This window comes from Ambystoma mexicanum, chromosome 1q (assembly GCF_040938575.1).
Source record: "Ambystoma mexicanum isolate Mex_15411 chromosome 1q, UKY_AmexF1_1, whole genome shotgun sequence".
Taxonomy (NCBI): domain Eukaryota; kingdom Metazoa; phylum Chordata; class Amphibia; order Caudata; family Ambystomatidae; genus Ambystoma; species Ambystoma mexicanum.
Genome location: NC_090922.1, coordinates 1,026,373,744 through 1,026,388,265, shown reverse-complemented (window position 1 = coordinate 1,026,388,265; position 14,522 = coordinate 1,026,373,744). Strand labels below are relative to the sequence as shown.

Sequence of the window (14,522 nt, the reverse complement as noted above, 5' to 3'; positions counted from 1 at the left end):
TTCATTTTTTTTTTAAAACACACCGAGTATTAAATTATTGGATTGTAAATTGATTTGAATAGTAGGTTTTTCATTATTTAACGTCGATGGTTCTGTCCACAGACCATTTGTGAGGACATCACAGTATAGACACTTTGCTTTTTAACTCTGTTACTGGGTTGAGATCCAGAATACTACTGGGCAGTGGTAGCGCTCCCCATAACTTGCTTCTAACCAACTTTATATATAATATAGACTGTAGAATAAGATAGTGATGCCCTCTCTACTCTTTGTGGTTTGGGCTAACTGGATTACCCAAGAAGGGTTGAAATTGAACAAAGCATTTTACACCTGGGTTTATTTATCTATTATATGTATTATTTATTTTAAAATGTTATGAAGCGCTGTATGCCTTTAGGCCTCAGAGCACACAAATAAACACAGACAAACATACAAAAGAGTATTCAGGGAGGAGAAACCAGCAATCAGCAGGAGGAGTTGAGCATTAAGGTGTTTACATCCTTCTTAAATTCAACCAGAGAAGTAGAATCTAAGAAGAACGGGGATACCATTCCACTCCAAGGGTGCCTGAATTTCAAAACATGAGCCCCTGAAATTCTTCAATTTGAACCGGGGTTGATGTAAGACATTTGTGTTGTTAGAGACAAGTACTCTAGATGAGTGTTGGAGGGAAATACTATCCCTGAGGTACTTGAGGGCAGCAGAATTCAGACACTTAAAAGGCAAGGCAAAAATATTGTGTTTAATTCTGTTTTGCAGCCAGCCAATGGAGTTCCCTCCGAAAGTCGGACACGTGGTCCATTCTAGCTAATCCATAAACAGCCTTTATGGCACTACTTGGAGAAGATTGCAAGACGGATCAAGTTAGCTTGAGTTGTGCCAGTAAGCAGGCTATTAAAGTAGTCCAGTCTGGAATTGACTAGAACAGTAGCCAGGAGGGATCTGTTTTTCAAAATAACGAAGGGTCTAATCTGATGAAGAAGCCTAATTACATAGGAAGAGTGGATGTTGGAAACATGATGTTTTATCAGCATTTCTGCGTCGAGAACAATGTCCAGCTATTTGACATTAGCACTGACCAGAATCACCTCACCGCCAAGGGTGAACTGAGTGTAGTTGAGGTTGATGGACTTCAGCCGAGGGCCAGAGAAAATTATGAGCAACTTGGTTTTATTGTTATTTAATGCAAGGGCATTATGAGCCATCCAGGATTGAAGTTAGTATAGGCGCCACCCAGGGCTTCCAGCATGTCCTGGAATGTTTTGATGTAAATGTTAAAGAGGGAGGCGACAGGCAGGTGCCCTGTGGCACTCTGCACGATTGACTAACAGTAAGAGCTTCAGCCTTACCCATAGCAACCCTTGATGACCCAAGACCCAGAAAAGAGGAGATGCATGAGGTGGCTCTCTCAGACCAATTAGCAATGCTGACCATCCTCTCCCGGAGTAGGTGTTGATCAATAAGATCAAACACTGCGGAGAGGTCAAGCAGCATCAGAAGCGCTGGGTGACCCTTATCAATAATGTTGGAAATATTAGACTTAAGGTCCAACAGTGCTGTTTCGGTGCCATGTTGGACTCTGAAGCCAGACTGATGCACAGCCAAGATCGCATTAGTCTCTATAAAACTTTGCAATTGCAAGTAAGCCACTCTATCGATAATCTTTAACAAAAACTGAACATTAGTTATGGGCCGGTAATTCCCTGCAACAGCTGGGTCTAGCATGGTCTACTTCAGCAATGGCGTAATCCAAACCTTTTTCAGAACAGCTGGAACAGTGCCCTTCCTATAGGAGGTGTTAACCAGTTTGGCAATCCAAGGGATGAGTACGTCAAGAGAACCTTTAAAGAGGATTGTAGGACATGGGTCAGTACACTGATGAAAATCAAATTTAGGTGTGACACCAGGTTAAGTATTTTGAGGAGGAATATTAGTGGTGCTAAAAATATCCTTAAGGGAGATGGAGGGGCCAACTTGGAAGCAATTTTAGCTCTATGGCCAGCAGTTGTATTAAGAAATTCATCTTGAACGGATTAACACCAACTAGAGTTTTTGAGGATAGGAGGAAAGGTAGAGTCCTTACTTTCAAATTCCTTAAGAATTGCAAATAGTTCACTAGAGGATGATTTCGCTTTCTTGATGCGGGAGTTGAAAATCTTAGCCTTTGCTTCAAGAATAGGTTTTTTGTAGAAATGGCCCACCTTCTTATCGGTACCTAGGGTACTGGAGCAAGGAGTTTTTTTGCCATTCGTGTTCTGAGGCGCTTTTGACTTTTCTCAGCTCAATAATGGTATCATCAAACCAGAATTTCTTAGGGGTTTCTATTTTTTTTATCCTAATTTGTTAGAGGGCCAGGGCATCGACAGGCATCTGAAGAGCATTAACCAGATGGGTTTGGGATATATGTTATATGGAAGGTAGAGTCAAACCGGTCGTTCATAGTGGTGACTTGATAGAGATGAAAGACCTGATGTGTGAATGATGCCCCTCTTCCTGCTTTGGGGGTTGTCACCTCTACTCACCCCAATGGTGACAAATGTGCATGCCCAAGGTCTGCCCTGTTAACAGAGCTGAATGGCATAAATAAGAACTAAGCACTTAGCTCACCCGTTTTGCTGCTGGCACTGAGTGGCCTGACATGTCCGTAGTCCTATTTGCCACTTTTGTATTTAGCTACTCCTCTCTAACTCCATTCTGCATGCTTTGGTTGCTGACTGCCCCAGAGCAGCATGTGTTGTTAGTGTGCACGCATGCGCAAGCTGCCTATATTAAATGGCTTATTGCACATAGTGTCATCATATTGGATTAGGGGAGTTAAGGCTGCCTTGTGAGGGATGTAACATATCATATTCATATCATACCAAATGTGGCATAATATACATATGCTTAATCGAAAATACATTTCTCATACTTCTTCAATTGTGACATACAAATTGGCTAATTATGTCAAAGGGTAAATGCCAATTGCATTATTCATTTTATATAAATTATCCTCATCAAGACACATCGGCCCTCATTACAACTCAGGCGTTAAGGGTTTAATGGCGCCGTCGGCGCCGTTAACCCTCAACGCCTGATTACAAGTGTCCCTTTGCAGGTTGGTGTTTAACGCCTGCTTTTAGCAGGCGTTAAAAATCCAACCCGCAAAGGGACTTTGGAGCTAATTACTGCACCGTAATTTACGGTGCCGTAATTAGCGCCTTCCCTATTCCCATTATGCCCTATGGAGGCAAAAATGGGAATGGGGAAGGGCAAATGGTGAATGGGGAATTACCGCCCCACACCTTGGAATGGGGCGGTAATTCCGCCATCCACCATGGCGGAATCGTAACCTTAGCGGCATGGACCATGGTGCTAATAGCACCATGGTCCTCCGCCAAGGTTGTAATGAGGGCCTTGGGGTTCATTACGAGTTTGGAGGCAGCCATGGTGCTGTTAGCACCATGGTCCATGCCGCTAAGGTTACGATTCCGCCTTGGTGGATGTCTGGGTCCGGGTAGTCGAAATGGGGATTTACCGGGTCATTCCAACCTTGGAGGACCCAGTAAGTCCCCATTCTGAAAACCATTCCCCATTCCCATTCGAGCCCCCATAGGGCTCAATGGGAATGGGCAAGGAGCTAAAAACGGGCCCGCAAATAGCTGGCCCGTTATTAGCTCCCTGGTCCCTTAGCGGCTCCCACTAAGGGCAGCTGGTAAAACCACCCGGCCTTAGTGGGACCCGCTAAGGGACCTCGGAATGCGGCGGTAAGGGGTTAACGGCACCAGCATCCTTACTGGTGCCGTTAACCCCTTACCGCCATCCTCATAATGAGGCCCATTGTTTCATTCATTATATATGTCCCATAGGTTTTAGGATTTGCTGTGCAAATACATGTCCAACTGCTTTTTGCCCTCCTTAGGCTGCCTTTCTACAACCACCTACCATCCCATCCCCACTCTCTCGGCCTCCACCCACCCCACTCCTACTCTCTCTACCCATTCCAACCTGCCCCACCCCCATTACATGTGATGGCTGGGGTTTGTTTGGGCAATTTTGGGCTATTTTTAACAAGTTCTCCTGAGGCTGCTTTTCTTCATGTTTTTTGTCCCAACCAAAGACCATCATCCACCAACCCAACCCACTCCAACCCCACTCATCCACCCATACCCCTACCCTCCCTCTTTACCCCTAGCCACCCAATTCCCCACCTCTCTACTCTCACCCACACAATCCTCTCTCTGTACCAAACCCTGAGTCTACTCAAACCAACCCTACCCCCACTCTCTCTAGTCCCACCCTATCCTGCTCTCTCCTGCCTACCCCCTCCCACCTACCTGACCTCTACTCTCTCTACCCCTACCCATCAGCCCTATCAACCACCACCCAACCTACACCCCCTCTCCCCCACCCACTTTGCCCCAACCTCTCTACCCCCATCCACTCAATCTGCCGCTTCTGAACCCACCCCCATTACATGTTCTGGTTGGGTTTTGTTTGGACTTTTTTGGGCTACTTTTGACAAGTTCTCCTGAGGCTGCTTTTCTTCATGTCTCTTGCCCCAACTGTCTAATTCACCAACCCCACCCACTCATGCATGCCTACCCATCCATTCCCCAACCACTCTACCCTCACCCACCCACCCAATCCTCTCTCTACCCCACCAACCCTAACCCCACCCTGTCAACAAATACCCACTGACCCTACCCCTGCAATCACTACCCCACCCCACCCCACCCACCTACCCTACCTCCACTCTCCCTACCCCGTCCCCCCAGCATACCCTGTCTACCACCACCCACCCAACCCGCACCCTCTCTATCCCCACCGACTTTCGCCCAACCTCTCTTCACACACCCACCCTACTCTTTGTACCCGAGGGCACCCACCAAACCCACACCAACACTACCCCACCCACCTTACCCCCACTCTCTACCCCTCTCACTCTACCCCACTCACCCTACCCCCTCTCACTCTACCCTACCCACCCTACCCCCTTTCACTCTACCCTACCCCCTCTCACTCTACCCCACCCACCTTACCCCCTCTCACTCTAGCCCACTCAGCCTACCACCTCTCTCTACCCACCCACCCTACCCATCTCTCTCTAACCCACCCACACTCTCTAACCCACCCACCCAACCCCCACCCTCTCCAACCCACCCTACCCCACTCTCTCTTACCTCACCTACCTACCCTGGTCCACTCTCTACCCCCACCCTACCTCCACTCTCTACGCCCACCAACGCTACTTCCACTCTTTCTAGCCCCACCCATCTCCACCCTACCTCTACTCTTTACCCCCACCCAACCAAGCCCTACTCTCTATACCCCAACCACAACCCTACTCCCTCTCTCTCTACAACACCCACCCTACCCCCACTCTCTCTAAACCATCCACCCTACCCCCACTCTCTCTACACCATCCACCCAACCCCCACTCTCTCTACACCATCCACCCACTCTACCGCCACTCTCTGTACCCCCACCAAACCGGCTCCACTTTCTCTACCCCCATTCGTTTTACCCCATCCACCGTATGGCGTTCTCCTTTGAAACATTGCACTCTCCTCCTTGCACCATGGTGCTTATAAATGCAAAAAGCAAAGAACAGCAGTAAACTCCAAAACTATTCACATTGCCAATGCTTGTTTTACATGTATAGACAATACTACAAGTACCAGAATGCAGGATAGAAAGCTGGACCAAACATGATTTCTGCACGTTTGGCAGTGGAGAACTTGGTCACTGTTTCAGTAAGGTGGCAGGCTGTGTCTGAGCTGTCCCAGCCTCACCCCAATCGCCTTGAAGTAGCACCCATCGCTATGCAGAAGAAATGCATTGTTAGGTTGCCTATCAGTGTCGCCCACGCACCCGACATCCATGACCTCATCATCGTCACCAACAACACCGACATTTTAGCCATCACTGAAACCTGGCTTAAGCCCTCTGCAGGACCAGCCCTACCAATTGCAGTCCCGTCCGGCTTTGCCATTCTCAGGGAAGACAGATCATCCAGCAAAGGAGGTGGCCTCACCTTTATCTATAAGGAATCAATTTCTCTTTGTAGGCACACTACCCTGCTATCCCCTAATGCGAAGCCCTTGCCATGAAATTCAGTACCTTTCCACACACCTCCATAATCCTACTCCTACTCCTGCTATACCGTCCCCCAGGACCTCCCAATACCTTTGACGATGATCTGACCCAGAACATCACTGTCATCCTCAAACCTAACACACAGCTCTTAGTCCTAAGAGACTTCAACTTGGGCTTTAACGACCCATCAGATGCTGAGGCATTAGCCCTAGCCAAAGTCACCACTTCCCTTGGCTGCACCCAACGTATCCTCAACGCCACCCACTCTCATGGCCGGGTACTAGACTGGCTACTTGATCACAAATGCAATATATGCAGATAGTCTCAGTTCAGAGTCCCATTTCCCCCCCTCTCTCTCTCTTTTGTAACAATGCTTTTGGCAAATGTGTGGCCAAAACCGAAAAATGTCATGATTGTTATTAACTTAATCAAGTCATCAAGGACAAGCAACTTCAATTCAATAAGGATAAAAAACTTAATTCATCTAGGGCAAACAAAATCTTGGAACGGACGAGCTGGCCATGTTCCTTTCTTTGAGTATGTGTATCTCTTTGTAGCTAGCTTTCAGCAGCCGTTCCTCTACAAGTGTACTGTTTTTTTTCCATACACTTGCAATTGTAAACCTACCGAGTGTGACATAATATTGATGAATATCATGTCAGGCCACCATTTTAAGTCACATTGCAACTGTGGCAGCGTGAAAAAACAACAGTTGAATACCAAGCCCGTGTGAGAGGAATCATAGGTTTACAGAATATCTGGTTGACATGGATTTGTTTGTATTTGGGTAGTTATCTAACTTCCCCTCACACATTTTTTATATCCTTAGAAATGTTGTTTATAAGCTTGATTTAATCGTTTTAGCATGTGAGTGCATTTGATTGCAAATCCTTTTTCTGTATACATGATTTGTGTTCCACCTCTCTGCCTTTCTTCAGCTCCGTCATGTTTTGGGATATTCGACCAGGAAAACCAACTGCGAAATCAACGCCCGATAGGCGAAAAGCGGATGAAAAGCAGCTTGAGAATCCCCATGGTGTACCTACAACCTTCAAGTACCTGGACCTTGCATGGAAACCTCTATTTAAGGTATTTTTTTTAAAGTTACAGTTATTTTCAACTCACCCACGATATTGATAAAAGTTGCATTTTGGTTGCCCGAACACGTTTTTCTGAGCTCGAGCGAAGGAACTTGACGGCAGTTTATTCAGACCGTAATGTATGTGTATCTGCCCCACAAATGGAATTGATGTGTTGGTCAGAACTGTCAAAAAGTAAAACCAATATTAGGATAATACTTATTTTTTATGAGTACATTTTTGGAACGTTATGCACGGATTACACATTTAACGAAATCTATGTAAACAATAAACGTATTACTTTATTTCTAACTTGGATAAGTGCATCGTTCAAAAGTACCACCAACTCCCATGACCACGTGTGAGTTTTAAATGCAGTACTGCGGTTGTGCAAGTAAAGATGGAAAAGTTGGCAACAATAAATATCATTGGAGCTCATTTTTGGCTCCTCATAACGGAAATGAAGCACGTAAAATCCTTACGAGGCTTTTACCCATTGCATTCCATCACAACAAATGTTCATTGATATGTATGGCGGAGAGGAGGGGCGCAACGTAACTTATGTTTCCGCCACTCCCTTCCTCTCCACCATACAACTATTCTAGCATATGCGCCGGCATGGAGTTTCATAACGACAGCGTTTTACTTTTTTTGCCCGGCGGAGTGGAAAAGAGGAGTGCAAAAGGCGGCGTTCACACGTGTAAGTCACTTTTACCCTCCCCTTTTGCACTCAGCCATGCAAATGATTAAAATTTGGTACTGGCGTCAACGTGATGGTGCAAACGTAATAGGTCGCCGTCATCAAATTACACAGGATTCCAAAATGAGTCCCATTATGGTGACACCGACCCTGAAGTGCATCCACTGGATAGGTTAAGAGTTTTGTGATCCGACCTTCTCCTAACCCACCAATCTTGAAATGTACACTTTGGTCTTGACCCCACCGGTCCACCCTTCTCCTCTCAGCTGCGGTGCTTGGTGTCAGTGACAAGGGATGTATTTGTATTTTATTTATTTGTAGAGCGCGTCGAGCCCTGGGGCAACTGAGCGCTATTCTTACAATTTTGTACAATATGTACGCATGACAATAGATATACAGTTTATGGACAGATGATAATACTACAGGTACTTCATAAGGCACAGGAACAAAGCAAAGAACGCATAGAGCAGCAAACTATGCAAACCAATGACTAGAGAATATACATATATACCGTTCTATGTACATTGCAGACTATGGGACGTGTGAGGCGGGTTGAGGTCCTGGTCCCGAAGCCAGGTTTTGACCTTATTGCGGGAAGAGCAAGAAGGATGGTTCTGATATTATGGTAATAGGAAGTGAGTTCAATTTTCTTGCTGCTAGGACTGGGAAACTAACCCCACCTGCCGTTAGTTGGTTAAACTGGGGTATTACAAAGCAATGAGATTGAGCTGTTTTGATAGGTCGTGAAGACGAGTGACGTGTAAAAGTGTCACATAAGTATGTCGGTGCTTGGTTATAGAGGCACTTGTGTGTTAGTGAGAGTGATTTGAGTTCTATTCTTTGCTTAATATTCAACTAGTTTAAGTTTTGTCCTACTGTAGTGATATGATGTTTCCTCGAGATGTTACATGTTGATATTGTGTTGAGATGTTCCTAAATAGAGAGCATTACAGTAGTCTAATTTGGATAATACTAATGCTCTTGCTACAGTTGTACAATTGGTAGATGAGAGGTTTGGACGGCATGCTGTAATAAGCTTGCATGTATAAGATGTAGCTGATGCTAAGGCATTAGTTTGTCTTGTGAATGATAATGTAGAGTCCATGTGGATAGCTAGAGTTTTCACGTCATTAGCTACTTTGATGATATTGCCGTCAATGTTGAAGGCTTTGAATGAGGTTCCAAGCTTGACTAGTTTGGCTGGGGAACCAAGAATAAGTAGTTCTGTTTTGTCATCGTTTAAACATAAGCGAAAAAACTTGGAGATCAGACCCCTCAGACATCAACAAAAACAACCTGCTGAAATTAGCTACCCTCTACAAAAAAGAAATCATCCTGGCGAAACAAACATCCTACAACACCCGTATCACCCAAGCCAAATCCAACAACAAAGAATTGTTCGCCATCCTAAAGGATGTACAATCCCCCATCCAAACCCCCGAATCCTGCCTCAAGGATAAGAACTGGTGCACAGGCATACAAAATGCCCTTGCCAACAAAATAACAATGCTTCAGACAAAGATAAATAACAAAAAAGCCTCCATAGCCGGCCCAAATAATGTCAGCATAGGCACCCCATCCAAGGCGACGACTAACCCATTACCAACTCTGAAATCCACTCCATCTCTACCCACACTGGACATCCCTCCCTTCTACTTTCGCAAAGTCTCCACCAAAGAAGTCGAGAAAGTCATCCTCACTCTCAAACCCTCTAACTGCCAGGGCGACCCATGTCCAGCCCAAATCATAAAGGATGCCGCCCGTGAACTCTCACCCTTCATTACTAAACTTATAAATGCCTCTTTCACATCAGGTACCATACCTAGCAACCTGAAACAGTCCTGGTTCCTGCCCCTCCTCAAAAAACAAACTCTGGACCCCTCCATCCCAACCAATTACCGCCCCACAACCACTGTGCCGTTCCTACTGGAAATTTTAGATAAAGTGGCTTATTTACAAATTCAGCACCACCTGGAACTAAACCACCTCCTAGGAGTTTGACAGTCCGGCTTCAGACCACAGCATAGTACCGAGACTGCACTCCTGGACCTTAAGGCACAAATAGACACACTAAGAGATAAAGGTACAACTTCACTCCTACTACTCCTTGACCTCTCGGCCGCATTCGATCTGGTAGACCATGCAATACTCTGCAAACACCTGGTCGCGGCAGCCTGCTTTTTCCATGAAGCAGTCGCATGGATCCAGTCCTTCCTAAATAACAGGACAATGCGAGTTTTCTCACCTCTAGCAGCTGCAGACCCTGCTCCTATTTCATGCGGCGTATCCCAAGGTTCATGTGTATCTCCTACCCTCTACAACATTTTCACAAAGCCCCTTTTCGTTGATCTAAACCAGGCTTGTCCAACCTTTTTGAATGTGGGGCCGAAGCATTAACTTTTTGTCACCCAGTGGGCCGGCGAGCCAAAAGTGAACAACCTCACCCAAAGCAGTATATTAAAAAGCGATATTGTGTGACCTTTGACACAATAGCATCACAGGCAGTGATAGCCATGCAGTCCCAAAGATAGCTTTTGGTGTCATGGGCAGTGATCAAAGGTTAGTTGCTTGTGATTTCTTTCAGTCTCTATGTGTTAATATTTTTCTTAAATAGTGGGGGCGACCGAGCGTAGCGAGGGAGCTGCAAGGTTCTAGGGAGGGTTTTTGCTATTTCCCCCCCCAAGAATTATTTTTCAAATATGGGGTTGAAATGGTGCATTTTACAGCATAAAAGGTGACCAAAAAGCCATAAGTGTACAATCAGTTCTAAAGGGGAACATAAAAATTCCATGTCACCAACAGCAGAAAAGAACATTTTACAACACAACACATTTTAATGATCAATGTGTCCACAGTGTAAGACAGCACTGTCACTGATGTAACACATCGGCATGCTGGTTGTACCCAAAATATGCCTCTGTAGCAACATGTCTATGCTGGCTGTTCCCAATTTAGGCCAGCATTGTCCTGTACAAAGCATGATTGATGCTGCCTGAGCATGTGCAGTGTGCCCAATACATATGGCAGCTTATCTCTGTAATACACATTACTTCTGTGGTGATGAAAGAAGCATAATTCAATTCAACAGATAAAATGTGGAAAAGCGATCACCCAAAGGTGAACCTAATTGAAGAAACGCAATGTGAGCACAATCTAAAAGTATGCAACCTAGCAGGCCTAGTGCACACTTTACCTTTTCTTTCACCAATAAATCGGGGGGAGAGTGCGAACGCAGTCCCCCACTACCAGAAATAATGCAGTTGTGTATCCTGCATTTGGGAACATAGCAGGGGTCAGCAAATCCGATGTGCAATGGATAACCCTCACCCTGGGAGATCTGCCCTTGAGACCACATTCTCCCCTGCCAGCTAAGTATGAGTTGCATGCAAGAGGGCAGGGGTTGGGTCAGTTCTGGGAAGCCCCGCTAAGCGAGGGTGAGAAGGCAGGCCCTGACCCAGCCCCAACCCCCCAATCCCCGGAAGCTCTGAGCGTCTGCAGAGCTGCCTGTCCCGCGTGTAGGGGGAAGCTTCAGCAGGCAGAGCCCAGCAGAAGAGCAGATTGTAGCGCAGTTCCTTTCTCCCATCAGGTGCTGCTCGGCCCGAGATTTGTATAAATAGCAGGATGGCTTGAGCTGGCCTGTTGCAGTCTGCCCACTGGCCTGTCAACCCCACACGGCCCATGGCCCTCCTGAGCGTAGCTGCTCAGCGCTGGCCCCGTTCACACCATCATAATCATCCTGGACCTCGACGCTCCACCACCCCTGAATCTCAGAGTTCTGCTCAATGACAATGCTGAAGCTTTGACATCTTTGCCGTAACCATATGGCGTGTTGTGTCAGCCGAGCCTGCACAGCGCCAAAGGCAAGTATTCCCTTGTCAGGGCCCAGAGGTCACTGAGTCTTCCAGTGCCATCCACTTGGCACGGCCTACAGTTCCCAGCGTTTTCTACCCACAAATCAGCACCACTGCCAAACAGAACTGCATCATTGGGGCCCATCGCTGCTGCTCTCCGACTTGACCCCAGCCCAGCGCAAAGGCACCCATGCTTCTGGTCTGATGCGGAAAAGCCTGGCTCTGCTGAGATCCGAAAGACAAGAACTAAGGTATTTTGGGAACATAGTACTATTGTTTTTTGTGTTGCAACTGTATCAGCTCACACCTCTCCTGAAGGATATAGGCTGCCCTCAGACTGCGCTACCAAAAGAGTGAAAATAAGTTATACCTGTTGGGCTTGCCTGTTTCACTTTTATGATTGGGATCACTGCTGCATGGGTATTAAGCGCTTTATAAATAACCTCTCGTATTTTCTCCAGAGCTGCAGCAACTATTCGAAGTGTACTCCGATCCATTTTGTGAACAAACTCAATCCACTAACAAACGAAAACTTTGGTTCCCATTGATTTGGATTTGGATTTTGTTTCCTTTCTATACTTTTCTGGAGAGCATTTTTTGAAAGGTTGTTCTTGAGTGTGTAGATTATTTGCTATTGCCCACTTTTGCTGAATGGCAATTTCGACAAAACATGTTTTTGCCGCATTTTTTTACGCTTTTTTACCAAAAAAATATAGATGGTAATTTTGGGTAAGGTATATAGAAAGTGAGGGTGCAGGGGTTCTGCCACCGGTTTTTGTGGTAAAAAAAAGCAATAAAATTGACCCAAATGAATGTGGCGAAATTGGCATTCGCCATAAAAAAGGCAGAGAAAGTTTATTGATACGATTATTTATGTGTCCACAGGTCAATCACAGCATGGCTGGGATTTGTAAGGGGGCCATGGTGATTGAATCGGGTTTACTGGTGAAAGGATGGTGATCCAGCACAGAGCGGCTCCTTTTGTGCCAATGTTTCCAAGTCTCCCCCCAAAAATATTGTGACTGATGATGCTGATAGCAGTCTAGTAGAGTGAGTGTGTGCTGAGAATTCTCATTTGTCTTGCTCTTTTATGTGTCCCGAATAGAGCACAGAGTAGTTTTGCGCACAGGCACATTTAAAAAAAAAAAAAATATATATATATATATATTTTTTTTTTACTCAAGCATTGTCCAACATACGGCCTGGCGGGCCGCATTGTGGCCCGCGGGCCGTACGTTAGGCAACCTTGATCTAAACGGTCTAGGTATCACCTACACGAACTATGCAGATGATACACAGATCCTCATGACGGGAGATTATGGAAAGGATTTGGCCTTTGTGAATAGAATCTACCTCATCATCCAGGCATGGATGGCCTCCCACGGACTATGCCTGAAAGATGACAAAACTGAACTCCTCATTCTAGGTATCTCCTCTAACATCAAAAAACTGGGCCCCAACTATGACTCCTTCATAATTGACAACAATATCATTACTGTGGCGAAAGTAGTCAAAAAACTCGTCTTCTACATAGACTCCACGCTCACCTTTGGCAAACAAGTGAGTGCCATGGCCTCAGCCACCTCCTACACCTGCAAATTAATTAGAGCAGCCAAACCTTTCCTCTCACCCAATAACTGCATCACCCTAGCAAGGGCACTAATCCTTTTGAAGCTAGACTATTGCAACGCCCTCTACATAGGTAGTAACAAACACATCACTGCCAAAATACAGACACTTCAAAACAATGCCTTGAGAGCCGCACTAAACTTCCCTAAAAACGCCCACATATCAGACCTTAGGAGATCTACTAACTGGCTCTCCACAAAAGACAAAATCCTCCTTAAAACAGCATCTCTTACACACAAATGTCTTAACCACGCAGCCCCGCAATACCTCATAGACAGATTCTCCAGACAAACAGCCTCTCGCCACCTAAGAAAAGCTAACTCCAACCTCCTGTTAGTACCCAGATTCAAACTCACTAAATCTGGTGGGAGCAGCTTCGCTGTTAAAGCAGCACAATATTGGAACACTCTTCCCCCTGCTCCAAGGGAAGATCTCCCCTACTGGCAATTCAGATCTAATCTGATTCAATGGCTAAAAGAACATGATACCTAACCTCATGGTCGATTAGAACTACCTCCCCCCACTGACACCTGGTATCTTATGTATACTTTGTATATCTGTCTTTCTTTATTTATATGCCACACATGCACACTTGTATATTTACTGTATATACATCTGCGATTCTCTGACTACATATGCATACAGCCTTGTAACCGTAGCTGTACCTCCTTAATATGTAACCTGTAACCTAAGCTGAACAACCCTCTTTTTGCCTTCGCGCCCGAATACCCTTGGGTCTGGTGCGCTATGCAAATAAATAAACAAACAAACAAACAAACAAACATGCTTGGCCATCCATATTTGTATGGTACTATAGATGTCATTCAATAGTTTACTGTCTGCAGTGTAATCACCAGTGATGGGGATGAGTATCTGAGTGTCATCCGCATAGTTTGTATACGTGACACCCAGATAGTCCAGGATATCAAAAAGAGGCTTGGTGAAAACGTTGTAGAGCGTTGGGGATATGCAAGATCCCTGGGGGACTCCGCAAGAGACTGTTGACGGCGAGGCTGATGCAACTGGTGCAAAGACCCTCATAGATCTATTGCTAAGGAAAGATTTAATCCAGGAGTTAGCTTGGTCTGAGAAGTGTGCGGCAGATGAGAGGTGTTTACATAAGATTTCATGGTTCACTAAATCAAATGCCGCAGATAAGTTTAGTAGGAGCAGTGCAGATTTCCC

At 45.6% G+C, this 14,522-nt stretch overlaps 1 protein-coding gene and 1 non-coding gene across 2 annotated transcripts in view; one reads left to right on the top strand and one right to left on the bottom strand.

The window, feature by feature from the left end:
• The window catches only part of DNAI3 (dynein axonemal intermediate chain 3), a 2,012,519-nt gene that overhangs the window by 1,280,728 nt on the left and 717,269 nt on the right, over positions 1-14,522 (top strand). The window contains exon 15 of the mRNA XM_069641699.1: positions 7,017-7,167. Within this exon, the coding sequence (XP_069497800.1) occupies positions 7,017-7,167 (151 nt within the window). The remainder of the gene's footprint in view (positions 1-7,016; positions 7,168-14,522) is intronic.
• LOC138565549 (U1 spliceosomal RNA) lies at positions 11,072-11,233 on the bottom strand. Its single transcript, XR_011301391.1, has one exon. It is a non-coding gene; the product is annotated as a U1 spliceosomal RNA (small nuclear RNA).